This window comes from Coccidioides immitis (assembly GCF_000149335.2).
Source record: "Coccidioides immitis RS genomic scaffold supercont3.3, whole genome shotgun sequence".
NCBI lineage: Eukaryota > Fungi > Ascomycota > Eurotiomycetes > Onygenales > Onygenaceae > Coccidioides > Coccidioides immitis.
Window position 1 is genome coordinate 2,597,894 of NW_004504308.1, and position 26,929 is coordinate 2,624,822.

Below are 26,929 nucleotides of genomic sequence, written 5' to 3' on the forward strand. Positions count from 1 at the left end.
CCGCACCATGCCCTCTCCCGCGGCTACGCAAATCAACTCGCTGTCTGGCCCAGTAGTTAAAATAATTAGCTAATTATCCGGTGTCCAGATGCAGCGAATCCCATGGATGCGGTGCACAACTTCTCGTATAAGTACCCGAGTTCTTGGACTCCTATAGTAGCTAGGCTTTGCCACGATTGTTTCTCATGTCCAAGGACAGAATGATCCATCACAAGGTGGCCACGCTATCGGATTCACTAGGTAGGATCAGCTCGTGCGCCGTGAAAGTCTGCAGATTGTGCAACGCCAACTGAATTCTTTCGCGATCATTTTTTGTTCCAATGCGGGTGATTGTCGGCATTGGGACGCGTGGCTTGTGAAACCGTGGCGTAACAACAATGGCAGCACTCTCTGCCAGCATTTGGGAGTGGCAAGCTGAACAGTGCATGAATACAAGCATACATATTTGGCGCTGCTGAACATAGAATCTGCAGGGCCTCGCAGGAAATAGAATGCTTTGTGGCTATCAAAGACACGCCTGAGCTGGGCATGCAATTTTTGACCTGTCTATTTATTTGCCTTGAGGCTCCTGTCAAGGCGTCTTTTTAGCTCGACACATGTTGCCAAAAACCGGAAGCTATTGTGAGAGCGAGGACAGAAGGATAGCTACTCTGATCACAGAGCTTGCGAGTTAAGCATAGAAACGTGTCATCATGCTTAACCGGCTCTTCTCAAATCCTTCTACCTTGGAGTTACTACCCGTCCAATACCTCTATTGGACTGATCCCGTAGAAAGATAATTGAAAAAAAAAAAAAAAAAAAAAAAACAAAAAAAGAAGGGTGGAAATAAATTGCAATGTTTGAGCTTTAGCCTCCATCCAAAGAGCTCTTTGCGTGCGCACTGCCATCCCCCTTTTCTTTTCAGGCGCGCTCACTCGCATGCTGTTTGCGTCGGAGCGCATTTAAGAGAGTCTCCTTGAAACCAGGACTACATTTGCCCTCGACAACCTCCAGGGAGGCTCGGATTTAACTTCAATTAGGTAAGAATTGAGCTCAATCCGGGCCCACGAGATACATGCGTACGCAGCGCACCTTAAAGCTCGTAAACAGCAGCATTTTTCCTAATGGATGCATTAGTTCAGAATACTCGCATGGTATCCTTGTGATCTGCGTCTGCTGCTCTGGCCAGAGGGCGAAATAGGGGAAAATTAAAAAGGAAAAGGTCGAGGAATAACAGTACAAAATCTCAAATTGTGCTCCCTTCTGCGATATTCATTGACAAAAGTGGCAGGTGCTCATACTGCCTGTGTCTTTGGTATTGGCTGTTGGTCCGTTGTCTGGTTGAGTTTTTGATGCAGCGCATGATGTTGCACTTGGGAGATGCCGTAAGTCGTGCGTACCCACGCATTCCATGGTTGTAAAAAAAAAAAAAACAAAAAAATAAATTAAAAAAAAGGGAAAAAGATTAATAAAAATGAAAGTACAAATAATAAATGAGGATAAAAACTGACCTGGCACGCCAGGTCGCTATCCTATGTGTATCGGACGGGTAGAAGGCCCAGCTGGCAAATGAAGTCACCGCCCGTTTACCAATCTTCCCAAGTTCTAATCAAAACCTGGCAATATCTGTCTCTGCATCACTAACTGGATGAAAACCTGGAGTTTCAAAAGTAAGACCGTCGAACGATGCCTTGACAGACCCTGGCCCCTTGACGGGTATCGCGTGGGAAAATACGACTCTGACAAGGGAGTGAAAACACACAGAAAAGTTCTCAACACCTGCCAAAATTCCGACAGCGGGGATCTAGGAGTTCCCTGTCAATGAGGATGCAAAGTAAAATAAAATCCAGTTTCAGCAAAAAGGCAAGGGGACGAAAAGAAGGGTCGAGACGATATCTCCGCCGCTCCATGTTCAGGGTTTGTACCGTATTTCCAGGATAGCTGCTCCCATACGCTCCAGGCCCTTGAGGGTAACCGCTGCAAAGCATCAATCCGAGCTTGGGGTTTTGCGCTGCTCTAGCTAGGGTTTTCGCTTCCTGCATGAAAATGTAACATGGTTCGGTTTTTGATCCCAGGATCGAAACATCTTTTCGCTTTAAACGGCAAAAATGAGAGAACGGAAAAAAAAAGAAAAAGAAAAGAAAAGAGAAAGCCAGCTAGAAATGGTCATTAATAGCCTGGCTAGATCAGGACGGAAAATACACAAACTTTCTCAGGGACAAAAGTCTGTCAACGCCGTCTACCATGGTGCTCTCAGAAAAGTAAAGAACCGACAAGCTGCCTTTCGAGAGAAAAAGCAGACTGTCGTTCAAGAACGACATGAAGGCTCAGTAATATCACAATTCTGGCCATCACAAACCTAATGGCGCCGTTCATCCCGGCGAATCGGCCCAAGAAATCATTCCAAGGTAACCGTGGAAAAAACCGGTGACTAATTTTGTAGCCCCCCCGTACCCCAAGCAAATCCCGGGAACTGCCCGATTGATTGAAGACAATGAAAAGATTTCACGTTGCACCGATGCGTTTGCCTGTGAAAAAGCCTACTGTCAATGCTTCTATGCCTGAACAGTCATTGAGAAACTGTATAATACAGACAAATCTGATGTGGGTGGTTCACTGGAAATCATTGTGAGGGAGCCCGAGTTTGCGTCCCAGGAGAGCTGTTGAGTGTCCCGTTGTGCATGGAAGACCCACAAGGGATGAGATGGTCATCAACTTACCCCGGGGCGAGACATCATCCCTTCCGTCGGCCGGCATGCGTCAACATGTGTGAGTTGCAGACGAGGACCAAGGTGTTGGCAGGTCGCATCACTCACTGAGGACCCTCAGTGAGGTCGCTGATGGAGGAGAGCTCACTGCCAAGTCAACAAGGCCTCACGCAAACTAAAATCCACTGCTGTACGGAGTAGGCCCATGTGAGAAATTGTCATTTGCCGCTCAAAATAAGTTTCGTCTGTCAGCGTCAAGTAGTAAATCAGAATAAACCGAAGGGGCATTTCTACCCTTCTATAAACTCGCAATCCCTGGGCGGTTAGCACAGGTAAACTTGTTGTTAAGAATTTCGAAACCTCCGGTGGTTGGGTCAAACGCGAATCAAAGAGCGTGTCGGGACAAGCTCAGGGACTCGAGGCGCTCGCATAGTTAACACCATCAAGCTTGGTCAAAGCCGGCAGCATGTCTTGTCTCAGCAATTCTTCGTCAAGACGATTGTTGACGGTTTTCGTCTCAGGTCACAGACCGCTGGGCATTTCCCGAGGTGACGTTACATGCGTCCAAGGAATGGCAAAGTTGCCGGCCCCCAAAGGGTCGCCAAAAAAAAAAAAAAAAAAAAAAAAAGGAAAAGAAAAGAAAAGAAAAGAAAACAAACACACACAAACAAACGAGGACTTCTCCGTACATACACATAGAGTTCGGAGTCGAGAGAGGAGGAAGAAAAGAAAAGAGGCATCATGGAGGGAATTCCCAGGACGCATGATTGCTGGGAAGCCCGCCCCAACGCGGCGGGCCCCCCATGCATGAGCCCGTATTTCTGAAACCTGAGCCCCAAAACGGAAGGGATTCGAGGTTCGGAGTCCTTTATCTTGCCGAAGAGGACAGACACCGAGGTCAATCACGCTGCCATGATGATTATTATTCAAGGCACCGGGGATGAGTTGGCGAGTTACGTGTGCACGGCATCGCGGGCTGCACGATGATATTTTGCCAAAAAAAAGATAAATAAAATAAAATAAAAAAATAAAATAAAAAAAATAAAAAAACCATTTCTTTTGCCCACCAGCACCGTTTTCGGTTGTCGCAGGCCAGCATCTTCCCGTTCATGCATTTATACTTCACGAGAGGCTCAAAGCGATGCCCAATAAATAAATAGTACGGGTTGGCCTTCCACCTTCATACTCGTATCGGTGTCGGTTTGAAAGCACAGGGCGCCGTTTTTGCTCTCCGTTTCGCAAAGAATTCAAAACGATTCCCAACATCCCGGTTCATGGCGTCGATATCATGACGACCCGTTAGGATTTGTCTCGCTCTCATTCGCCTTTTTGTTTGACCGCCGGCATTTAGCTCAGCACCGCAATCGGTAAACTCAGCCGACAACACCTGGCTTGTCTTTTTTTATTTGTTTTTCGTTTCCTCTTTCTTTCTTTTCTTTTTTCCCCATTTTTTTTTTTTTTTTTTTTTTTTTTTTTTTTCCTTCTTCTTCCCACGTGGTTCTGGGATGTGGATTTCCGCCTCCAGCTTGGAAATAACGAATACAAGATAAACATAAGAATACGAGGAGCCATGAGGGTCTCTCTCCATAAACTGCTCCAGAGTGGGCCACGCTCGGTGACATTCTGAGGCCGAGTCGCGCATGGAGGACCCTCACTCTGAGTCAGGATAGGCTGCGAACAACGATAGTCCAGGTGGGTATGTGCCAGTACTGAATACCTTTTGAGAGCCCGTATGGGGCGCTCTGTACGGAGTAATACACGCCTGTTTGCTTACTAGTTACAACCAAGCCTGCGGGCCCTCACAATGGTAACGAGTTAACTCTATGCAAGTCATCACACTTTGACGCTGGGACCCTCTCTGTCGTCGAATTCAAAGCTTGCTTGCCGGGCAACGAAGCATAATCAGTGCAAGAATCCTCAAATTGTTCAACTCCCCCATGACGAGTCGAGGCATCTGCGCATGGCTCAACTCCAGCCCGGTATGAGCGGTGTATCATATTCCCGTGTCTCTCGAAATTTTACATAAATCACGGAAACACGTCCGCTTTTCTTTCGTGTTGTGGAAATCATCGCGTGGCAGTGTGGGATACATAGACGGGAAAACAAGCGATCAGTGACCAGAAACGGGGTTGTCAAGTTAAGCTCCACCACGCCACGTGGCATGAACTGATGAAACACGGGTTCGTCCTCACCAATCAAAGGTTTCCGTCATTACAGTGACATACGAAGACATCTTTTTCGCTAGCGCTCTGGTTGCTGGTCGTCGCTTTACTTTGTATTGGTTAGTGTATTATTATTATTATTATTATTATCATCATCATCATCATCATCATCAATCTCAGCATGCAAACGTTGAGAGCCCACCATCGTCAGCGACATGGGAAGTAGGGCCTTGCACAGAGAGATAAGCGGTACTCTCCAGTCCTCGACCACGACGAGAAAATTAATTTCTGTGCAGGCCGATTGAGGGCCTGGACGACGGCAAAGGGACGTGAGACTTGCAGGATTAGCACTCTGAACCTCGAACTTCCAAGATTTGATTGCAGTCCTCTTCGCTCACTGCATCAATCGTCTACAGCTATTGAATGGAGAGTTGATACCTGTACCCCCACGCTTCCCGGACCTATTCGTCTTTTTCGCTTGAACTGGTGGGGCCTTGGCTGCTGACATAACATTGATAGCATTTGAAAAAAAGAAAAGGGAAAAAACAAAAAACAAAAGGCAAAGAGCACTCCTACTGGGTACGCTTAACATCAACCTCTATGGACCGGGGTTCCAAGGAGCAAACGAGGTAAGAATTTCACCGCCAGAAGACAAGATGGCCTATCGCTTGTGGCTCCTCAGGATATGCTGTTTCCTAGTCCAAACGTCAATGGGTTGAGGGTTGCCAAAGCGAGCAGAATGTGCTCAGTGTCACATATGCGTACGAATCAAGGCATTCCCACGTTTCGAAGGCTCGATGAGCAGATTAACCGGCTCCCCCGATACGAGGACGAGGATTAGGTGTAAGACCGAGACAATTATCCCTTAAGAGGAGATGATGCATCTTGCAGATGCTTGGAGATGATGATGATGATGATGATGATGATGGCAATGACAGTGAGAGGGGCCACGGGAGAGGCCCCCTGTTGTTCCGACGTTCGGCGGAGCGTTTCGTCTCAAGTTGCCGAAGCCCTTTTTTTTGAATTCTTCAGACATCCCATTAAACGTGGTGGACAAAACGGTTCCCCTTAGAGCCGCAACTAGCCAATAGAACTGGTGGGAACTGATATCGGATTTTTGGGGCATATTGTCCGAGCGAAGATCGCTGTTCGCGCGGCGAGACCTTCTTCCGCGTGGCTCTGACACCACCAGAAACGGGATCCCTGCTCTGAATTTGCCCGATGAGCATGGGGGCCCTTGCAGCCATGGCACCAACGAGCCAAAATGTCCATCTGGACGAAGTCGTCGAATCGGAGCGAAGCGGCATGACACATGCAGTGCAAGGGTCGGCCTTTTACTAATCGACTTGTCAGCGGAAAGCGGTCTGAGCAAGAGGCGTTTGATTTCGCTTAAGAATTTAAGGCTTGCGGGAAGGACGTTCCAACCCCGATCATCCTTGAAGGCCCGAACCCGACACGGAATTTTCAAACGAGCTTCTGACGAAGGCATCACCGATATGTAAAATGTCTCAATGGGTTTTGCGTGCCCTCTGCGCTGAAAATTTGGCTTTTGGATCGCTGCCTGCCGGCCGACATGCCAAAGGCCCTTGCGACACTCCTAAAGGGGCCTCACGAACCCGCGCCAATGGATTTCACGGGGAATAATCACAGCCAATGAAGAGTTGTGCCTGTCAGCAAACTGGAAGCTCAATCGGCTCCGACGACACGTGGGCGATTTCACCCTTCGATCCCTTCACGCGGAGGAAAGGGAGGCGACTTTTGGGGATTCCAAATCGAGTTGATCATTAGTCCGTCCCGAAGCCGCTGCCATCTGCCAAGAGGGACCATTTCCAAGTTGGGCCAAGAGCTAACAGGGGGTATCCGTGACACTTTGGGAAAGGGTCGTCTTGTAAATTACGACCGTGGAAGCCAAGCGAACCTGGGGCAGTACGGAGGCCATACCAAGTAATATTACAAATAGCACCGCCACTCCGCACTAGTGTTTGTTGTCGGCGACAGAAGAAGTCCAGAAAAGAAAATAGACTTTCGCTAGAAAATTCTAGAAGATTGCCAGGGGCAGTGGTTTGACTCAAGATGAGATGGGAGATCAAGGGGAAGCCATCGTCGAAGCCTTCGAGGGTGATTTCAGAAAATCGGCTGAAGAACCAGGATTGGTACATGCCTCTTTGGAAGCTGATCCCGGCGAGGAGACTCTTTTCGACCCCCTTTTTTCAAGGGCAGGGGCAGGATGAGGAAGGTCGAGCCCTTTTCCAACATGGGCGAGCTCTCTCCTCTCTCTCACAATTCTCAATTTTCATCCCGTGAGGCTGAGAAAGTGATTTTCGGGAGTTCCAATCTTGGCAAGGAGAATCCCAATCCATGTGGAGGGCTGTGATGGCAGACTTCCTTCAACACCTGTCTAAACGCGCTTTTGGTCCCCCGTCTTCCCACTCTTGGGAGACTATTGAGCCGATCTCCATCCCAACGGCAACTCCGAAAGTCCTGGCGTCGAACTCGTGGGGGAGAGGGGGATTCGAGATAGTGGCTGGCGCTGATATTTTTTTATGGTGACGACAGCATCGTCAGGCCACTTGAGAAGAAAAGGAGTGGAGTATCACGTTCGGAGCGAATGAACCGAATCCTGATGATCCTCATGAGTCAGCCTGAACTCAAAACAACTAGGGTCAAGGCGAGGGCGGTTTCAAGTTGGCACCATGTCGTGTTTTAAGACGGTGGGGCGGAGGGCTGGCGAAGAGTGATTGGTGGATCGGATTCTTGTCAGAATCGTCCGGCGCTGGGGCAAAGGAGCAAGGAAAAAGGGCTGAAGGGGAGCGGCAAGGTCGCTTCTTGGGGGAAAAAAAAAAAAAAATTTAAAATCAAATCGAATAAACTAGTGAGCAATTTGACCTCGACTATTCTGTAATCCACTGGTTTTAAGAACACTAGTGGACGGAGGACGCCGAAGTAAGCACAACACGCAACCTCTCTTAGGACGGCTCTGACACTGGCTGAATTTGGGTTTGAGTTGAAGGGAGACAGCCTTATTTAGTACCGCGGCACTGTTTCCCACTTTTGAACCTGCACGGAGTGAACGAGGGAGTTTCTCTCCTTGATGTAACCGTGAACGATCTGGAGCTTCAGAAGGCTCTGGCGATACCAATCAGATCGGCCACTCAGATGGACTTGCGCGGACTAAACCCAAAGAGAACTGGTGAGCCACGTTTTCGCCTTGCATGCAGCGCCATCCCTGTGCCATCTCGTGCTCGGGGCGCGTGGCTGTTGGCTTGCTGGTGGGTCGGGCCCTTGGGGTTCGCAGTAGGGCTTGTAACCCGGCCGAAATGTGACCAGTCCTGTCGCAAGTGTACCGCGTAATACAGAGTAAATACGCGCCTGAACTGTCTGCTGTCCTGTCCTGTCATTTCGACAGCACGGACAAAGACAAGAGAGTGCAACAAGAGAAAAAAAAAAAAAAAAAAAAAAAGGGAAAAAAGAAAAAAAAAAGAGGAAGAGGACCTCAGCTCGACCTGAAGTAGACACCGAATCACCATCTCTTAGAATTGCGCACACTTGGCCTGACGACTCCTTCATCCACCCTTTTTGGATTCGCTGTCACTGGTCACTGGCTTCTGGGAGACAACATAGTTGCTGTCTCCGGTGACATTGCAGTGCAGTGGGAGTTGTACACTACTCCATTCCGTACGCGTGTGAATGGCACATTGCTGCCGGACATTTCATGATTTTATTTTATTTTTATTTATTTCTGCAGACGCAGCATCCATGAGTCGTAGGAGTTGGCCCATGCGACAATTCACTGACCAGCCGGAATCATGTCGCTCTGTCCTGTGTGACCCAGAGGCGCGCTCCGGCCAATCACATCTCTAGTTACTCTTTGGAGAGCAGTCGGTTGATCTGTTGAACTCCCAAATTGTGCACGGAGGAGCCAACAACTCACGGTCTAGCCTTGCCTGCCTGTAACTTGAGCGTGTGTGCCGTGCGTTGTGGGCACTCAGGAGTGCCCCCCCCCCCAGCGAGCGTGCCCGAACTGGACAAAGACGATGCGAAAGAGGCCGCCTGGGAAGAAGACGGCGTTGCGCTCCGGCCCTCGCTCAGCCAGCACCTGACATGTGTTGGGCTGATCATCAAGGCAGATCCCTTGGCAGCGGGGATAATCGAAAAGTACATGCTTGGAGAGCCGGTACAGTACAAGAGATGGTATTACAGGCGCGTAATAAATTGCGGTGCGATGGACACAGACTGGATGGGGGCAGGTAATCTTACCAGGCCACAATACAGAAATTCTTCAAGTCTGGAAAATCTGTATGGACGGAACATTTTGTATGTATGTAACTCTGATGTATGGACAGCTCCACTCCTGCATCATTCTTTTTCTTTCTTTGCTTTTTCGCCAGCATTTTTTTTTTTGTTGTTGTTGTTGCGGTTGTCACTGTCACTGTTGCTGTTGCTGTCTGCCGCTGGGGGTTTTGTTAGCCCTTCCATGCTGCTCTGCTGCGTCTTACTGCGCTGCCTGTCCGTCCTGCCCATCCTGCCTGTGTCTGTCTTCACGTCTCCCGGGCAGACTTAACCCTCCGCTGCTCCACCATCTACTCTTCATGCTCCTGGCTCCTCTCCCTGCTGCCCATAGACCGGCGCTGTCGCGATATACTTTTGATGCCCAGATATCGATTCTCCATAATAATAAACTCAATTTAGGTTTTAATATTATTTACCCGTAATCTTGTTTTTCTCTTTGATTTTATTTCTGGTCCTCTCCATTATTCTTTAGAATTACTACGGAGTATGATCCTGGCCCCCCTCCAGTCACTGCTGTATGTCGCTGATCTCATTGGAGAAAAAGCCTTTTTTTTCTTTCCCCCTTTCCCATCAGAACCGATTTGCATTTTTCCTTTTCCTTGACATCAAAGACCACGGCCCTGGCCTTGACCACTTCTCCCTTTTCTCTCATTATCCACTTCCCGACCTTTCAATGAGCTCTCGTTCCGCCCTCGACAAATACCGGGAAGGATCCAACACTCTGCCTCATTCTCATCGTTCTTACATCCCTCTAGATAACAGTAGTAATTGCACATCTGCTTCGCATCACCGAGCCGCCTCGATATCGCGCTTCAGTCGACGTTCTCTGGCTGCAATTGCCCTGGAGAAGACCTCTTCTGCGCTGAATAACCTTGTTTCTCTTGGTGGCTCGTCCAATCCTCCTGTCCGGTCCGCTCCAGCCTTCTCCGGCGGCAACAATTTGAAGCTATCGCCAACCGCTACTTCGCCACCGACTGAGTACTTTCCAGATATCAACGGCGGGAGGAGCGGTAACAGCAACGAGAGTGGTCGTGGTGGTGTCGCGGATCATCTTGGTTCTCGTTTCCCGCTCCAGACGGAAAGCAACGGGGATCCTGCACATACTGGGCCCCTGCCTGACCAACCAGCCTCTCCAACTTATAGTCAAAGAAATCATAGCAATCCGTCCATCTCAAATAGGCGGAATACGCTTCAGGCACACAGTGCAGACACATCTCAGATGCCAAGCGCCAAAATGCATCAGACTTCGTCGCGCCTTCTGCGTATGACCAGCGACGACCGGCCCTTCAGCCGGGATTTCAAGGACCTCTTCTCGACGCTGATGGTCAGCCTGAAGCTGGAGAGCCACCGTGTGCGGTTCTCAAAGTTCGACCACACCTTCATGTCCGAGGAGGCCATCAACAACCTGGGTTCGCTGAAATTCTCTCAGTCTAACCGCATGCCTGACCCCAAGGACCCCTCCCGCATCGTCACGACAACGACCACTACCACCTTTTCCATGGCCAGGGAGATGGCTCGCTCCGTGTGTCAGCGGTTCGTGGATGCTCGCTTCATCGAGCCTGTCGACGGTCGCGTAACCGCTCAGTTTCCTCTCAAGGGCTCTCTATTCCAGCTGACGCCAAAAGGTATCCACATTCTTCACCGCTTTTGCCAAAGAAATGGCATCACTGCCCGCCATGTCATGGATGTCCTTGAATCTCCCCGCAATACTATGCAGTTGGTCATCTTGGAACGCGATAGTCAAACGGACCAACTATCAAGAGACCGGGCGACAATCGAGGTTATCTTTCGTCGCTTTGCCGGAGTTGATGGGCCAAATCTCAAGAATACCGTATCCAGTTCGGATTCCGATTCTGTGAGTGACTACGCAAACGGCACCACGGGAGTCAAAATGGCGAAAGAGCGCAAGGTCGGAGACAAGGTCATTCAAAACAGTTTCACCGGCAAGGCTGCAGTGGATTGGATATTAGATTGCTGCACTGCGAGCGATAATCGTGAAACTTACGAAATTGCAGTGATGTTTGTGAAATATAATTTGATTTATGCCATCGCAGAAGATAAGGGTTATATGCTACAGCATCCTGGGGCAACATCCTTCCAACCCACGAAGCACGCCATCTATGGCATAACAGAGCATGGCCAACGGGTCTGTGGCTGGATCGCACGAGACAAAGTCACTCCTACCTCCATTGACGGTCGCGTTGTGCCTCGTGATTCAAATAATGCCCGTCTGAATCACATTCTACAAGATGCAGCTCTGAGGCTGTTATTTCGTGAATTTCTTCGAGATTCTCTTTGCGAGGAGAACCTGGCATTTTACCTTGATGTCTCGACCTTCACAGCCGATTATCATCGTGCAGAGAGAGCTGGAACATTCTCTAGGATGGATGCCGTCCGGGAAACTTTGGCTAGTGCCTACGGTGAGTTTTTCTTTCGAAGTGCTTTGCGTCGAACCGAAGAACAGTTTCTGATTTTTTATCTAGGGTTATACAATGCCTTCCTTGCACCCGGGTCTCCTTGTGAACTCAACATTGAGCACGCTCTCCGAAATAGCCTCGCTAGCCGTATGACCAGAGCCGTTGGAGATGACGAAGCGATGATTGAGAGTTTGACGGAGGTTGTGAGCTTGTTTGAACTTGCTCAAGTCTCCGTCTTCAAATTGATGTCGAGTGTAGGTCCTGCCTTTCGGCGTTTGTCTCCTGATTCGTTGGATTTTAACAACCTGGAATATAGGATTCTGTTCCGAAATTTGTCCGTGACCCACGATACGCAAACATCTTGCAGGAGCACGACTTTGATGTGAACAGCTCTGGTCGATCGTATTCCCCTACTCCAGCCCCCGTCCCTGAGCGTTCGATGAGCCGATCTGCGAGGTCATGACATTGACCACGACGAGTCGTTTTGCCATTCCATATCGCTTTGCATTTCATTTTATCTGATTTTGGCCGACGGAGCGCTTCGTATAAAAGCTTACAAAAGCATCTCCTTCGTCAATTGGATGAGAGAACGACATACCAACCTATAGACTTAATTGGAATTCAGTAAATGAGTATATGACGAAAGATCTATGCGCTACAACGATTGGACGTGTTTTATTTGTCTTTGACACCGGATCTCTACGTTTCCCCTATCCAGGCCAAAGGGACCACACTTGACTATATTTGTTGTTGGCCTTGCGACTCACCACCGCTGCCGACAGCCACCTTTGTGACTCCATTATTGCGGCCCTTGAACTCGGACGGATGCATTTACGGACATGAAGAATCAGCTCTCCTGGAAGGAACACGGGTACCACTAGGTTACGCTCCTATCTCTGTCTCTGAGAAATCTACCTTTGATCATCCCATTTCGTGATTTTTGTCATGGGCTTCATTCGGTATCCGAGGTCGTTAGGCATTTTTCCGACCTCTTAAATAATTTTAATCTCTTGCCTGTTTTCCATTTTGGCACTTTTCTTTTCTTTTTTCCTCTCTTTTTAATTTCTTCTCGAGTTGACGGCCGTGGAATAAAGCATGCATCTGGCATATATTTGATTTATTTTTCTTTAGACTATTCTCTTTTTTTTTTTTTTTTTTTTTTTTTTTTTGGTTCGGATGGAAGCGATGGGCGGGTCAGTTCAAAAACGTCAGCCAGCAAGCAAAACAGCTCGTGCGAAAAAAGGCTTTTCTTTGTCGTTTTCCCCTCATTTCCGAAGATACTTTTTCTGTTTTACAGCTCTATTTTGAACTTATCTGCTGCTTCGCATAGCCCAGTCCACAATTTCTAGCCTCCTCCAGCGGCCTTTCCATGGTGTACTTTCGTGGTTTGCTTTTCTCTTTTAATAGACGCATGACATGTTGACGATTTCTATCTCACTTCTCTTTTCTGTCTGTCTCTTATGCCACATAATTTTCCGACTTGTTCTTTTCTCATTCTGCTAATTCCTAATACTGGCAGAGTCAGAATGATTAGAGCATTTGGATGGCGTTTGAACATTTTCTTTCACTTTTCACTATAGCAGATATAATCAATACTATCCGTCTATGTGTTTATTATTCTCCGTCAGTCCTGTTTTCCCCTCTTTTCGTATATTGCATATATTAATATTGATCCATTCAACTCAAAAACTCTGCCATCCCCGGCAGTCATGGAGGTGAACTTCTGTCTGCAGCTATCGCTTTTTTCTTTTTCCCTGATCCTGGATAGTATTTGCAATCCGATGGACGAGGCGCGAGACGTCCAACCACTCGATATGTCTCTTCTGGACTGCATGCTGGTGTACGCTACTCATCCCTCTTTCTCTTGAAAATAGAGATCGGAAGCTTTTATGGAGTACTGCCCTGTGGTCACAAAGGGGACCTCCTTTCTGTTGGCAGTTTGATGGTTGGGGAAATCCTTTCATATGGGGCCTTTTCAGGACGCGCAGTTAGACTCATTTGTCACTTCTATACCAGGGAGCCTCTCAACGGCTATCTTGATATTATGGTAAGACCTGTTTGTCACAGACAAGGTCAAGCACTGAGCTTTCTCATTACATGTCCGAGGATATATAGAGTCAATAGCAAAAGAGATTAGCGAAGCGATGGATAACAATGGAGGATCTGTGGAGAACTCGGTATGGCTCTTCAATTATGAAATTTTTAAACAAGCTTAGCGCTGTTATCAAATAAAATAATCCCAAATCACACATTTCAGAAGGCGTATAATGTAAGTCTGAAGGACAACATTTTCCCAAGATTTCAAAGATCAACGCCAAATCACTCCAGGCAATACACACACGCAATCAAGCATAACCACCGGGATGGAATAAGAAAAAAGAAATATTGTAACAACAGTCTCCGGCTTGGTAGGTCACTTCGAGCCCCAGCCTCTAGCTTTCATTCCTTCCTCAATGGCACCCCATATACCCTCGACAACCTCTCTATCTCTCCATCTTGTCCGCCCACCAATCGCAGGTCCATTTACATTCGCACTCTTTTCATCCCAGCGCTCAACTGCGAACGTACGCACACCACGTCCCCATCCCTTGACCTCCCTGGGAACCTCCTCTCCTCTCCAGCCCACAAATATACCCGTCGCATGCTTGAAAAGATCCGGTGGTGACGACCACTTGTACGACTTAAACTGCCATGTTTGGCCGGTAGTGAAAACAGCGACGACATTATTCCAGTATTCAGGCTTGAAATCAGCAGTGCTGTCAACGAGGATGAAGACAGTTCCGCTGCGGGAAGTATTTGGCTTGGCGGCTGCGGCGCTGGAAGAGTCGTGGAGAGAATGAAGAACACGCGAGATTTTGAGACGGTTGGCACCGGTGGATTTGGAGAGGGATGGGTGGTCTGGTGGTATATAGGTGCCATCTTCAAGGAAGGTCTTGATATTTGACATCCGGAGGAGAGAAGATGCGGACGGTGAGACTAGGATAATTGGATTGGGACGACGCGATGAGCTAGAATCGGAGGATTTCTTGGGAACGAGGCTACGGCCTGGTCCTGGAGCGGATGGCTTGACCCCTGGTTTTGCACCACCACTTGGATACGGAGCTGCGCCTGAACGGCTCCGGCCAAGAAAACGTTCGGCAATTTTGCGAACATGAGAGAAGTCCTAAAATCAAAAAAAAAAAAAATGAGGAATATCAGCCCACCCGTCCAAAGCAACATGACCACGCCGGAAACATTCTCACCGTCGGCCGAATCCCTCTCAAAACTGTATTTCGATCTCCCAACTTTCTCTCCCCATTATAAATCTGCTGCAGTCTCGCATCGATAATCTTAACCGGCCTCCCACCAACATGCGTAATCGCCGGTGCCCCAGCCGCTTTGCCCCCGGCACTCGAAACAGCAGGCACTCCTCCAACCGCACCAGACGCTGCGCCCGCCGCCGCAGCAGATGCATCCGCAGCACCAGGAGCACCCACCCCTTCCAAAGGCTTAATATACTCGCTCTCCTCCGACGCACCCTCAAGCCAAGTGATCAGATCCAACCGTTCAACAAACACCAAATTCAAGATCTTCGTCGCCTCTCCCTCACCGTTCTCCTGCCTCTTGCTCAGCGCCTCATTGAGCTCCTGAGCGGAGGAGATGTACTCCGGGATCGCAACATCTTTCTTCTGCCACGCAAAATAGATGCTCCGTAGATCGATCGGTTGTTTCGCCGCCGCGGAGACGAAACGGGTTGGCGTGGAGAGGGAGATTGTCTGCGGAATGGGCTGTGTGACGTAGAGATGGGTCGCCTTGGTTAGGTCTTCCGTCGCATGTTCGGTGGAGAGGTCTGGAGAGGTTGTGAGTATGGGAGGGCTTCCGGATGCAAGGACGCGGCGAAGTGAGAGGAGAGGGTCCGAGAGGCTGGGGTCAGTGGTCGCCATGGCGGCACGGGTTGTGCCGGCAATGGGTGTAAGGTAGTGCTCTGAATCTTGTAACCAGATATACAAACGTAATCGAAGCCAAAATTCCCTTGCGTGCGAGGAATGCCGAATCGCTGAAGCATGAAGCTCTTGTGATAGGATGGCGTTTCGGCTGTGAGCTCTGTCTAGATCACGTGATTCCTATAGCGCGCGGAGCCGCCAGCGCGCAGGACGGAGACGGGGCAGCATTCTTCCATGGATATATTTGTGTATTGGAGCAATAGCCTTCTAGATATCATGAAACCAGGCCTCTCAGACCTGCGTCTTCGTCATTAATACATGCATATCACCGTATTCTGTTCAAAGCAGAAATCATACTGTTTACAGCGAAGTATCAAGTCAATATCTCGTAACAGGACAAAGGGCCAGAAGTGGTAGTGCAAGAGCAAGAGACGCCGACAGATAACCACACAATAACCTCCCAGTCAAATAAAAGAATCTCAGACACTCGTACGCTCTAGCAATCCATTTTCCCATCCCAAAACGAGATCAACCCAAAAAAAAATAAAAATAAAAATGAAGAAAGGCCCCTTCCAATTCCACAAAACGCCACTTTGTCCCAAACCTATCCCATGGCTAAATTGACAAGTCTTTCATGCCAGACTTTCCGCGGAGAACGCCAACCGTTGAAAAGCCTGCATTTCACCGAAACCCCGACGCAAAAACAATAATCGAACAGATCGCACCATTAAAGGGGAGAAACAATAAATCGGACACGAAGTAAAACACTACAACATCTCAAAAAACTCGTTGAGACTTCCAATCCTGCACAGGCTAAGTTGATGGATTTATCCGTGGATCTCGTGATAATAAAGGCGGGCTGGAGGACTTGTCAGTGTGCGGAGGTAAAGAGGAGGCATCCTTCATAACCACATCGGATGTAGTATCGCTTTCACGCTTGATGGGTCCATCAGCTGTTCGAGTTGGCTTGGTTGGTGTGTGCCCAGATTCCGTCGAGTTGCCTGGAGCAGCCGAAGGCGTTGGCGGTTGACCACCCGACAGAATCAGTGTATGAGACTTCTCTGCACTAGGAGTCGTCAGATTTCCCCGGCTCCTCATATAATCACCCAAGCTCATCCTCTTTTTAACAGGACTTGGTGCAGTAATACCCAAGCCTGGTGTTAAAGAGCTCGGAGGACCTTGCAGCTTGGTGCTCAAGGGTGGTGGCAGGTAAGTAGGATGGGGGCCGCTAGACGGGTTGTTTGAAAAGGATACTGGACTCGAGGGCTGTGCTTCAGGTGGCTGAACGCGAAGTTTGCCTGGCGCATCACCAGAGGGGTATCGAACTGGGAAGTTATGCGCTGCGGTGGACGGTAGTGGAAGACGCGGCGGCTTGAAAGGTAGCTCGGCGATGGGCGCATGATCTGAAGATCGTGAAGCTGGACGAGCAAGTCTTTGGAGGGTAATGCTAGTGTCTACATCTTTCATTTCGATGTCTTTTTCGCTTTGGGGAGATAAAGGTAGCTTAGGTGTTGGCGGTGGAGGCATGCTACTTATTGCCTGCTTGACTGGCGCATGATTCAGGCCTTTGGATTCGTCAAGCTTTAATCGATCATGGTGGTAACGTGAAAGAAGGCGTTTTGTAAGCGGGACGAAACAAGGTCGAGGGGGCGACTTTGGAGGGACATAGTGTGGGTCAGTCTCGTCTGAGTCGGTCTGGATACTACAATCAACGTAGTTGGCACGAGCCAAAGGAGACCCAATTCGGGGAGTGCTGGCAGCAGAAGTCTTTGGAGTTAAACGTGACTCTCGACGCGAATTTGCAGAACCGGGAGACGCTTTGGCGGAAGTGCTAGGGGATCGACGCGTAGGCATAGTGTCCAAGCGTGGTGGTTTCGAGGGTCCGGACGATTTCTACACATAAAGGTGAGCGGTTAGACTCACATCATCTGTAAAATTAGGTGGGAAAATTTTTCCTGGAAACTTACGGATGTACTAGTGCCCACATTGGTACGCTTCCTCTTCTTCTGAGCATGTTGTTGGTCTTGTTCAAGTTGCTCAAACTTCCTCTCTGCCGCAGCAATTTTACGCTTCTCACGCGCCGAAAGCTCCGTTCCATTTGTTCCCAATATGTCTGCTGCACTATGACCCGTGGGCGTTAAATCCCTACTTTGCGGATGATCCCGAACAGATCCAGACACCGATCGATTCTCAGACTGATCTTCGTCTTCACGATGTTTACGACTTTCACTCCCAGCCCGACTGTTGGTTGCTCGACCTGTACTGACCGGAGATACATTGTTCCTATTTTTACTCTTCTTTCGTCTCCCATTGAGTTGTTTAACGTTTGAGTCAGAGTTTCGGGGCCGTTGTCGTCGATCAACGTTGGCCAGCAAGCAGGGCTGCGAAGGATCACAAGCACAGCCACCAAAATGTGCGAGAACATTGCTGATCGAGATTGCCGCGGCATCGGGGATACCATCGTTCGGGCCCTCTTGCTTCACGAACCCATTGCTAGCCGGAAACAGTTGAGGATCTAGGTACCAGGTGGTTGTGATCTCGGAGTCACCAGAAATATCTTGATTTGCGACGAAGCAAAAATGGTACTCGATCTCATTTGTGATAAAAGTCTTGAGTGTCACGTTCGGTCGGCATGATCGGCGAATGTATCGAAGCAGGGTGCCTTCTTTTCGGCTGTCGATATAGATAGGAAGCTGTGGGTGGAAGAAAACAAATGGTTCAGGGTGCCGTAGCTCCTGCCATCGACTATTGGGATCAAGGCAGTAATCACGAAAATGTCCCACCTTGCCTCGAACTTCACCAACGATCTCGTCCTTGCGCACATCCTTGTCAACCTTTAAGAAGCGCCACGTAGGGTGTCTTCCGTCGTAGTCAATACTCGTATCCGTCACTGACTGCTTCGATAGAACAGGCCATTTAGAATGATCCAACGGCTGGTCAGAATACGTGAACACATCTTTTGCACTGCGACCGTTGGCGACGAGAGCAAGTGCTGAAGGATCTTGAACCCATGAAGCTAAATCACCCGCCAGACCAAGTGTGTCAAAGAGATTGCCATGCATATTTGTGTTGACGTGGTCGTTATCGTACAGGTGTAAGAATTCCTGCGAATATAGAGGGATTGGAGGATGAGATGGAGGTTTGGTAGGACTTGGTAAGACGATGGACGAAGCTCCTCTTTTCCTCGAGTCGCTCGTTAGGGCTGCGGCTACGGAGCTTACGGAAGCGGAAGAACGATGGGATGTGCGTTGCTTTTTTGTTGGGGGTTGTTGGTCTTTGGAGACAGAATTTGAGCCACTCTTGTCGTGAGGATTCCAGCCATTTGTGGTGTCCGTCGCCGATGCTGCGTCTTTGGTCTTCTTCTTTTGGTATTTCGCACCTGACCTTTTACCTTTCCGGTCACCGCTGTCATTTTGCTCTCTTAGCCTCTTCTGACGTTCAGTGGCACGTTTCGAGTCTAGGACCCTGGGCTCGCAGTCTGTACAGTTGTGAATCTCTGGCACTTCTTGGTCATCGTAGTAACATACGATGTGTTGCCACGTTTCACAGCGTTCGCAAAATACGGTGCTGCCGTCATCATCATCAAATATACAGATGCACTTGATGGTGTAGGGTTCTTCGTCGTCTTGCTGACCTGAGTGGGTGCCGTTGACAAGGGGAGGAGAGAGCGTAGGAGCAGTGACCGGAAAGAGATGCGCCGTGGAATGCGTGTTTGCGAAGGAGGTCTCTGTCATAATCTGACAGTGGATCCCCCTTTGATGAATAGCGGGGACGCTAGCCTTTTTGCACAGCTATTCGCGAGTGAGATGGCGGATGAGACGATGGGAGAGAGGTTGGTCTGGTGGAGAGCAAGCGCGGTTCACGTTGATGTACGGACCTTTAATTGACGGTCGGTGGTGTTAGGAAGTGGACGTCCGAATGTGGTAACCACGAATCGACCTGATGATATCGGCGCATACCAGCCACGTCTAGCCTTCCGACCACAATAATCGTGCGAAAAGGCGTGGATCAAGCAGAAATCCGACAGAGAAACGCTCCTGCGACCGCGGTTTAGTTTTCAGGATGAGGCGTGTCTTATGCGACTCGTGTAGGGTAGAGGGAAACGGATGACAGGAACGGAGGCAAGAGAGGCGACCCGTTGAGGATGACAACGAGAACGGGCTCCCGCATGAACGTTTCGGATCTCACGACACGGTATCGAGGACAAGAGTCGATGAAAAAGTTGAAGCAACTCGAATGGGAACGGTCGACGGAATCAAATGCGATGAAGAGAAGGTGAAGAAAAAAGGCCGTAGTGGTGTGAGAAAATCTGTGGGTCGACGGATGGTGGGAAACGTAGACGGACAAGAGGGAGAGTCGAAGGGAAAACTGGCGAGAATAAAAGGTTTGCCATAGACCATTCCAATGACTGGACGGTATAATGAGAAAAGAAGCGAAAAGGATACAAGATAGATGGCGAAGGAAGATGATGATGGGAGGGATGGTGGAAGAGAGGGAGGGAGAGAGAGAGAGAAGAGAGGAGGACCAGCTGGATTGAGGGAAAAGCAAGTCGAAAAGACTGGATGGGACAAAAGCGGAAAAGGGCGATTTGAGAGTTTTGGCGCCTTTCCTGTTCGGGTGATGGCGCAGTGAGTAGTGGCGGGACGCGCCATTCCCCTTTGGGCAAAACGCGGCTTGTGCGAGCAAAGGTGGGATGGATAGATTGATACGATACGCCGTACGAGCCTGGTACCAAGCCCTGATCCCGGCCGCCGGACGGAAGCTCCAGCTCCAGGAGGGGCGCTTCTCCCAGAGAGCACACAGCAAGACCCTGGTGAAGGTATCTTGGGTTAGTGATTTGAGCAGAGACTCACTCATGCTAGTGGCAGTTAGCTAGCTTGTAACACAGCAGACTTGGAAGAGGGAAAATAAAAGAAAAAAGAAATTTCATCAGTAGCGCCTGCAAGCTCGGGGGCAGTTCAGGGGCCAGGTTCGAACCATACTCCATACAGAGTACACGCAAGCCCGGAGACCGCCCTCTTCATGCTTGGGCTGTGGCAGCAGGACAAGCTATTTACAATTGGCATCTTTGGAGAGAATGTCAGCCAAAGCCACAGTACTGTGAGATACTCCGCAAATTCGCTGTCAAGTGCATCATTCAATGCCAACAGCCTTGATATCTCAGTGTCTGTGCGACAATTTTGGACGTGAGGCCACGAGCTTGTCAAGCTTCTGTTGACAAGCTGGAGTTTTTTAAGAGAGGGTTTTGGCAAGGTTGCCATATAGTGGCATGTTGCCCTTTGCGACAGTCAAATCCCAACCGATACAGTTAAGAGCTGCAGGATGAGTCTTTGCTCCCAGGGCAATATTTATAATAAGGGATCTCAGGGAAGATGTTGGAAAAGAGAAAAATTTCTTTAAGAGAGAAGAATTTCAAAAGAAGCTTCTTCCAGGATGTTGGGTTAAAAAACATGAAAAGGCGGCAGCAAGTCTAAGCGAACTGTATTATTTGTGTGTGTCACTTGGGCTCAGCTTGTCTCAATGACGACAAAAATTGGTTGGTGCATCAGGCTCCATGGACTATTATTTCCTCCCAAGTATCCAAACGCTTTTTCTTCGAGCTGGGCACAATGCTAGCAACCTTGGGATGAAACACCTTAACCTTGCTACACCCTTGTTACTTGACTGTACACAATGATCTTTTCTTATCAAACTTGCTGCAAATCAACCCGTGAACTCACATGACAATATTCACACTTATGTGAGATTACCATTTTACACTGTCCTCACCCTGGAGCCCTCCATCCTCTGTATATCGAAAACTTTTGAACAAAGAAAGCGGGGGGGCCTATTGAGGGCAGGGAACCAGCGGCGCCCGTTCCAGCCTGGCGCGTCCAGGTCAGGCATAGCGCCCTCGACCCCCCACGCGTGACTTGGGCTTCTTGTCCTGAACCATCTCTTCCACTTCAACCTGGCGGAGTTAGTGCTATGTGCTATGAAGTAAATGTCAAGGGAATCCCCTATTACTGACAGAAGACCACTCATCTTCCGCCAGATCTTCTTTCAGCTCTGAGGCCCTCTTCATCCACAGTATGGAGCACAGTTGCTCATTGGGCGGTGGATCATCTGTGAGCAGCCTTGCGCCATCACCTCTGCTTAAACCAGGACATATCGAGGAGAACCACCCACCCTTCGATCACGTCGCCGCTTTCACAAGCTTTCACAACCAAAGGGGTTCTATCTGCCAAAGCAAAGAACAACAACATCAAGCTGGCGTGCGAAGACCAGGCCCTTCCAGTGATGCTCGGGCGGAACCCCTACAATTCGTATATAGGGTCGCATGATCCTTATCCCTGGTGAAAATGGCAGAGCCAAAAGTCGATAGCGAGTCTGGCTCAAGATAAAAATGATAGAAGTGCCAGGGTCTCTTCAAGTTCTGAACAAATTGAATGAGTCGGGCAATCTACCTGCACAAAGTACATTAGCAACCAGGGACTAAGAAAGCGGGGAGTGAGAGTGAAGAGATAGGATGACTGCCGGCTTCGCAATTTACGGTTGACCTCATACTCTGTAGTCTCACGGAAATCCCAGGACTCTAAAAATCACGCCATTCCCCTCACCTTGTCAGGGTAGGAAGGGAACAGCTTTCTGAATATGCCTCTATTGAACCAGTGAGAGAAGGATAGCCGGCAACTACTAGCACTACTTGAAGATGTATATAATTTTTTGCAAAAGCTGTAATACATAAGAATATAGAGCGACTAATGTCGAGGTAGTAATTGGAGAGGCCTGTGAACCAGTGATTCGGAAAATCAAACAACACAGCTCCGACCAGCCCCTCGATGACTGAATTAAAGGTATATGGAGGTTCGGACACTATCCCGGGCTTCCCACTCAGAACTCCATCAGATTGCATCCAATATCTGATCCGTTCCATTACTCAATCCCCCCTCTTTTTCATCTCCAAAATGGGTTCAGTGGCGGATGGTGACCTCAGCAGGTGGTTTTCTGTAGATCGACGTGGCCGAGTAGGAGTCCTCCGGAACAAGCCTCCAAGAACTTGACTGGTCGATAGGCCACCATACCAGACAGTCGGACTCTGGGACGCGCATGGTTGCCTACCGTGGACTTTGCGGGTTGACCATATAATGCTTTTCAGCTTTCAAGCTCATTGCGTTCCTAAGCTGGTTTTCCAGAAACCAAAAAACTGCTTTCTGGAAACGTAAAAAGTTGAAAACTTTTGTTTGTTCCCCATGGAGACATCTATCATGGCACAAGCTAAGAAAGCAATGAGCCTCGACGGCAGTGCATCGGACCAAAGTAGTATTCAGGCCCTTGCAAACAAGGCGCCATGTCCGAACGATCAAGAGTCGAAACGCGCCAATGGCATTGTCATCGAGTATCTCCTGCAAACCGCCCCAGAATTTCGGGAGCTGACTGATCTCCGGCAAAAGGTTAGTAATACATCAGAACAGCAGTCTCGAGTGGTAAGAACACTGACCCGTTCTGGAGCAGGGATGGAGCAATCCAGCGGGTGATCTGTTCTTCCAAAAACAACGCCAAACAGCTGATAACGCCGACGGCCAAACGGTTTTGCACTTCTATGACATGATGAAGAAAATTGGAAGAGAGCTTCATCTTTCCACTGATGCATTTCGGATCTCAGGGGATATCTGGAGAGGACGCATTCTCGACATGTGCATGGCCCCGGGTGGTTTTCTCGCGGAGGCACTCAGTGTGAATTCTGGATCTCGCGCTCTAGGTTTTACCTTGCCTCTTTGCAAGGGAGGACACAAGATTTTACTCCCAAGAAGTCTAAATTTTAGAGTGAAATACCAGGATATAACAATGTTTGCCGCAGATATGGGCGTGACAGATATCCCAAAAGAGCACCCTGATGCTGCGAATTTTCTGCCGCGGCAGCTCGACCCAAGAGAAGTCTTCGATCTCGTCATATGTGACGGCCAGGTGCTTCGAACGCATGATCGAGCAGCGTATCGGGAAGAGCGTGAAGCTCGCAGGCTCACCCTCACTCAGCTGGCACTGGGCGTTGAGCATGTCAGACACGGCGGAACTATAGTTGCCCTCCTCCATAAGATTGAGGCATGGGACACCGTTTCCCTTCTGTATACGTTCAGCAAGTTCTCTTCCGTGCAGGTCTTTAAGCCACAGAAATTCCACGCTAAGCGGTCCTCCTTCTACATGGTTGCCACCAATATTCAGAGCCAGCACGACGAGGCTATTCTCGCGATCAGGAAATGGAAGACGCTATGGAGGCTTGCGACATTCGGAACAGACGAGCAATACGGTAATGCGGTCGATGAGAGTGAGACGGGAGTCGAGGCGGTGCTTGAGAAGTTTGGATTGGAGCTGGTGAGGCTGGCAAGGGACATTTGGAACACTCAGGCGAGGGCCTTAGCAAAGGCTCCCTTCATTAAAGCACAATGAGTGTTCATGAAGATTATAGTTGGGCTGTTTTTGGTGGCTTGGGATATCTGTGCGGTGGTATCGAGGGAGCATGAACTTATTACCGGATTTTATGGAGGCTAGTTCCATTGGAAACATTCTCAGTTCCATTGCACCATTCATATGAATATGTCACGGAGAGTGAGGGCACGCTAATATGTCTACCGCGACTGGAACCTCGAACTTAACATCGTGAAAAGACATGTTTGTCGTAAGCTTCATGCCCCAACGTCCCAATATCTGACGGCTTCGTATCTCTCGAGCTTAACGGCTTTGGTCTCATATAGCTCATGTTTGTAGAGAGGCAGTATTTTCTTCCTCAAAAAGTATCTTCAGATATACGTGCGAAGAGGCATTGAACAATCGACATTATAACATTCCCAGCATCAGCTTAGGATATTTCAACCTTTCGCTGAATATTTAACCTAGCATCCCTTTGGGAACCTCGCTGTAAGTCGAGTTTCTGGGTTAAGAACGTCGACGACGGAAGCTCATTTGGCCAATACTTTGGTATTATCAGTAAGGCATAATTTGCAGTTTGAAAGCGATATAATAATAGGAGCAAGAGGGGTTTAAAAGGTATAGTACTTACAATCATCCCTTCTTAGTTGCAACACCATAGCCTCTTGCAGCCAATGAAGCACTGATCGCCATAGTGGGAGCAGTAATCGCAAAAGTTCAGATGATCGTCATAGCAATAATCGCTGATACCCTCGTCTTTTGTAACCCCCCCACCAGATACCAGCCATTTGTATCCTTTTCGAGAAGCTCGGCGTTTGGTCTAACTATACCATAGCGAAATGCTAACATATTCACAACTCTTTCCCCAAGGGGATCGACACCCCGAAAATGCCCCTGTCATAAAGAGGGTGGCGATAGCAAGGTTGCTGAGATGCATACTTAAACACACGGCAGCTTAAGGTTGTAGAAGAATGTGGTTAGCTTTTCAACAAAAAGGAGATTCAGATAAGCAGCGTGGTGATGATTTGAGAACGAGCAATCTGGGTGATCGAGAGGCATTATATTGATATGCAATCCTGGAGAAATTTGAAAGAGAAGGATGCCGGGAGGGCATAATAATCGACTAGGAATTCGCATGTAGATAGGCTGTTAATAGGGGAGTGGCATCTTAGCCTTGTCTGGTTGCAACATGGCAAGTCAAATTGTCGTCAAAAAAGCCCTCGGAGAAGGGAAAGAAATAGAGTACACCCATACTAGAAAGTCGCACGAAGATATTGCGTCAAAAGTCAGTAATCAATATCAGTTCTCGAAAAGAGTAGGCCAGTTTCTTTTTTTATTTATATATATGTATACAGCCAGTATCTTCCGCTTAGCCAGTGCTTTATGGGCGGGGAATGTGCCCACCGTCTCAACGGACAACTGGATAAGAGCGGCCAACGGATAAGAGAGCCTAATCGGGTGACTGTGTCCAAGGGACCGATGAGAGCCGAAAACAATCATTTCCTGAGCCAGAGCATGGCCATGGCCAGTCAGAGTCACTGATGCAAGTGCTTCTGTGAGTCTAGCATTAACCACAACGCCAACTTATGTATAACTGGACAGCTGACCACAGAATAAACCCATTGAGGGAAAAAAAAATGAAAAGCCCAAGGCTGTAGTTATTGGACTTGATTGGTAGCTCTCCTGTTTGAGAAAGTTAGCTGACAGATAATGACCATATGACATGGGAACATACCTCATGAGTTGGTATGCATGCAGCGACAGCAGAGTAACTATCACATAACAGAAGTTCCCTTGCCATTGTTCTGTGCTATGTGTATAGGCGAACCTACGAGCCGGTTGGGTCAACTTCCATTTTCCCTTTATTTGAAAGGGACATGTAAATGGTCCGCCATTTTGATCCTCTGTGCGTCTCTGTGGATCAAGTAGTCACTAAAAACAAGCATCAATACGGAGTAGTGTCCAGAGAATCAAGAATCTCACAGTCCCGCCTGTTCGTTGGCAGTCATCCAAGCTACGGCAATGGAGTGATTAATACATGCGAGGGTGTAATACAAAATACGCGGCTAAGCCAAGAATAGGTAAGATCGATACCGATCTTACCTACTCTGTATCTCAAGAGAATGAACCAACCAGATCATCTCATTCGGCATACAAATGTGCAGGGATCTGGCGATCGCGGCGTCAATATCGAGTTCCATATCGGTGCCGAGAAGAGAAGCTACCCCAAAAAGGTTTTTTGCATGTGCAAGCGGCAGACTCTCGCCTTCAACAACACGATTCTGGGACGGATCTCCGTGGCTGCCATCTGCAAGTTGTTGCGCTATGTACTTAAGGCCCAAGTCCAAGCCCTTGGGCCTAGAGATTGCTTATTCCAGGACAGTGGCAACGGGCCGTTGGAAATCGACAGATCCCCTGAGAGAGGGTGCCTTTTCTACATCCGGATAACTGAGCAACTATTCATCAAGATAGAGATATTAGGATTTGAAACCCGGCGGGGTTCAGTCAAACACACCACGCGAGTACCATGGCTTTCGATTACTGTTGTTTGGTCATGAATGTAGAGCACTAACACTGAAGTATAGTCTGTTAAACAAGTGTCAAAATTACTAGTTCATATCGAGATTGGTCGGGCTTGGGTGGACCTGAGCCGTCGCTGAGACCGGGTTGATGGCCAAAAGGGCTTTGATTATCATTGACCCACATTCTCTAGTTAATGCGGAAGTGGCCTTTGCATGCTTAATCCGGTATATGTCTGGGTGTAGAAGCTCAGTGTTCTGTTGCACTTGTAGGAGCACCAAACCCTTGTGAGGCGGCCCATCAACCTGGAGTAACCATGGTTCAATGCCACAGACCTTAGTTTTCCGGCCAGGAACAGCAGAGTGAGGTCTGGTACAGGACCATGGAACAATAACATATATATGTCACTCAGCCATAGAAGAAAATATAATAATCTCCATCACCATGCTCAAATTAATTCCAAAGTTCCAGATGGCAAACAGGTGCTTTTTTGATGCCCGCCTAGTTGCGCCAAGCTCAGACTG

The 26,929-nt window shown here is 48.7% G+C and overlaps 10 protein-coding genes across 10 annotated transcripts; 6 read left to right on the forward strand and 4 right to left on the reverse strand.

Annotated features, from left to right (window-relative positions):
- Nucleotides 1-4,647: 4,647 nt before the first annotated feature.
- Nucleotides 4,648-5,690, forward strand: CIMG_13279 (uncharacterized protein; the record flags this gene model as incomplete). The annotated part of the gene is made up of 5 exons (XM_004445059.1): nucleotides 4,648-4,666; nucleotides 4,905-5,071; nucleotides 5,266-5,289; nucleotides 5,369-5,478; nucleotides 5,549-5,690. 5 exons carry the CDS (start codon nucleotides 4,648-4,650, stop codon nucleotides 5,688-5,690), a joined length of 462 nt encoding a protein of 153 aa, XP_004445116.1.
- Nucleotides 5,691-5,714: 24 nt separating this feature from the next.
- CIMG_13280 (uncharacterized protein) lies at nucleotides 5,715-7,681 on the reverse strand (the record flags this gene model as incomplete). Its single annotated transcript, XM_004445060.1, has 2 exons — nucleotides 7,542-7,681; nucleotides 5,715-7,469 (listed from the first exon to the last, which is right to left on the reverse strand). Exon 2 carries the CDS (start codon nucleotides 6,336-6,338, stop codon nucleotides 5,715-5,717), a length of 624 nt encoding a protein of 207 aa, XP_004445117.1. The 5' UTR covers nucleotides 6,339-7,469; nucleotides 7,542-7,681.
- Nucleotides 7,682-8,605: 924 nt separating this feature from the next.
- Nucleotides 8,606-9,410, forward strand: CIMG_13281 (uncharacterized protein; the record flags this gene model as incomplete). Its single annotated transcript, XM_004445061.1, has 3 exons — nucleotides 8,606-8,612; nucleotides 8,857-9,163; nucleotides 9,317-9,410. The coding sequence occupies 3 exons, from the start codon at nucleotides 8,606-8,608 to the stop codon at nucleotides 9,408-9,410; spliced, it is 408 nt and encodes a 135-aa protein (XP_004445118.1).
- Nucleotides 9,411-9,812: 402 nt separating this feature from the next.
- CIMG_07972 (developmental regulator flbA) lies at nucleotides 9,813-12,019 on the forward strand (the record flags this gene model as incomplete). The annotated part of the gene is made up of 3 exons (XM_001240808.1): nucleotides 9,813-11,559; nucleotides 11,623-11,810; nucleotides 11,873-12,019. 3 exons carry the CDS (start codon nucleotides 9,813-9,815, stop codon nucleotides 12,017-12,019), a joined length of 2,082 nt encoding a protein of 693 aa, XP_001240809.1.
- A 1,707-nt stretch (nucleotides 12,020-13,726) lies between these two features.
- Nucleotides 13,727-15,568, reverse strand: CIMG_07971 (pol II transcription elongation factor subunit Cdc73). Its single transcript, XM_001240807.2, has 2 exons — nucleotides 14,799-15,568; nucleotides 13,727-14,719 (listed from the first exon to the last, which is right to left on the reverse strand). Exons 1-2 carry the CDS (start codon nucleotides 15,477-15,479, stop codon nucleotides 13,970-13,972), a joined length of 1,431 nt encoding a protein of 476 aa, XP_001240808.1. The 5' UTR covers nucleotides 15,480-15,568; the 3' UTR covers nucleotides 13,727-13,969.
- Nucleotides 15,569-15,737: 169 nt separating this feature from the next.
- CIMG_07970 (PHD finger and SET domain-containing protein) lies at nucleotides 15,738-20,866 on the reverse strand. Its single transcript, XM_001240806.2, has 2 exons — nucleotides 17,447-20,866; nucleotides 15,738-17,372 (listed from the first exon to the last, which is right to left on the reverse strand). The coding sequence occupies exons 1-2, from the start codon at nucleotides 19,211-19,213 to the stop codon at nucleotides 16,293-16,295; spliced, it is 2,847 nt and encodes a 948-aa protein (XP_001240807.1). The 5' UTR covers nucleotides 19,214-20,866; the 3' UTR covers nucleotides 15,738-16,292.
- A 491-nt stretch (nucleotides 20,867-21,357) lies between these two features.
- CIMG_07968 (uncharacterized protein) lies at nucleotides 21,358-22,023 on the reverse strand (the record flags this gene model as incomplete). The annotated part of the gene is made up of 4 exons (XM_001240804.2): nucleotides 21,358-21,429; nucleotides 21,490-21,584; nucleotides 21,780-21,921; nucleotides 22,012-22,023. The coding sequence occupies 4 exons, from the start codon at nucleotides 22,021-22,023 to the stop codon at nucleotides 21,358-21,360; spliced, it is 321 nt and encodes a 106-aa protein (XP_001240805.2).
- Nucleotides 22,024-22,393: 370 nt separating this feature from the next.
- CIMG_07967 (uncharacterized protein) lies at nucleotides 22,394-24,097 on the forward strand. The gene is made up of 3 exons (XM_001240803.2): nucleotides 22,394-22,700; nucleotides 22,765-22,912; nucleotides 22,974-24,097. Exon 3 carries the CDS (start codon nucleotides 23,067-23,069, stop codon nucleotides 23,904-23,906), a length of 840 nt encoding a protein of 279 aa, XP_001240804.2. The 5' UTR covers nucleotides 22,394-22,700; nucleotides 22,765-22,912; nucleotides 22,974-23,066; the 3' UTR covers nucleotides 23,907-24,097.
- A 977-nt stretch (nucleotides 24,098-25,074) lies between these two features.
- On the forward strand, nucleotides 25,075-25,427 carry CIMG_07966 (uncharacterized protein; the record flags this gene model as incomplete). Its single annotated transcript, XM_001240802.2, has 2 exons — nucleotides 25,075-25,170; nucleotides 25,245-25,427. The coding sequence occupies 2 exons, from the start codon at nucleotides 25,075-25,077 to the stop codon at nucleotides 25,425-25,427; spliced, it is 279 nt and encodes a 92-aa protein (XP_001240803.2).
- Nucleotides 25,428-26,008: 581 nt separating this feature from the next.
- CIMG_07965 (uncharacterized protein) lies at nucleotides 26,009-26,855 on the forward strand (the record flags this gene model as incomplete). Its single annotated transcript, XM_001240801.2, has 2 exons — nucleotides 26,009-26,407; nucleotides 26,471-26,855. The coding sequence occupies 2 exons, from the start codon at nucleotides 26,009-26,011 to the stop codon at nucleotides 26,543-26,545; spliced, it is 474 nt and encodes a 157-aa protein (XP_001240802.1). The 3' UTR covers nucleotides 26,546-26,855.
- Nucleotides 26,856-26,929: the final 74 nt, after the last annotated feature.

What these genes read in the sequence shown, in the direction of transcription:
- CIMG_07971 (XM_001240807.2), bottom strand. Translation starts at nt 15,479, where the DNA reads ATGGCGACCACTGACCCCAGCCTCTCGGACCCTCTCCTCTCACTTCGC. An exon ending in TGAGAGGGATTCGGCCGACG is followed by an intron (nt 14,720 to 14,798) that starts GTGAGAATGTTT and finishes TTTTGATTTTAG; the next exon opens with GACTTCTCTCATGTTCGCAA.
- CIMG_07970 (XM_001240806.2), bottom strand. Translation starts at nt 19,213, where the DNA reads ATGACAGAGACCTCCTTCGCAAACACGCATTCCACGGCGCATCTCTTT. An exon ending in ATGTGGGCACTAGTACATCC is followed by an intron (nt 17,373 to 17,446) that starts GTAAGTTTCCAG and finishes CTTTATGTGTAG; the next exon opens with AAATCGTCCGGACCCTCGAA.
- CIMG_07967 (XM_001240803.2), top strand. Translation starts at nt 23,067, where the DNA reads ATGATGAAGAAAATTGGAAGAGAGCTTCATCTTTCCACTGATGCATTT.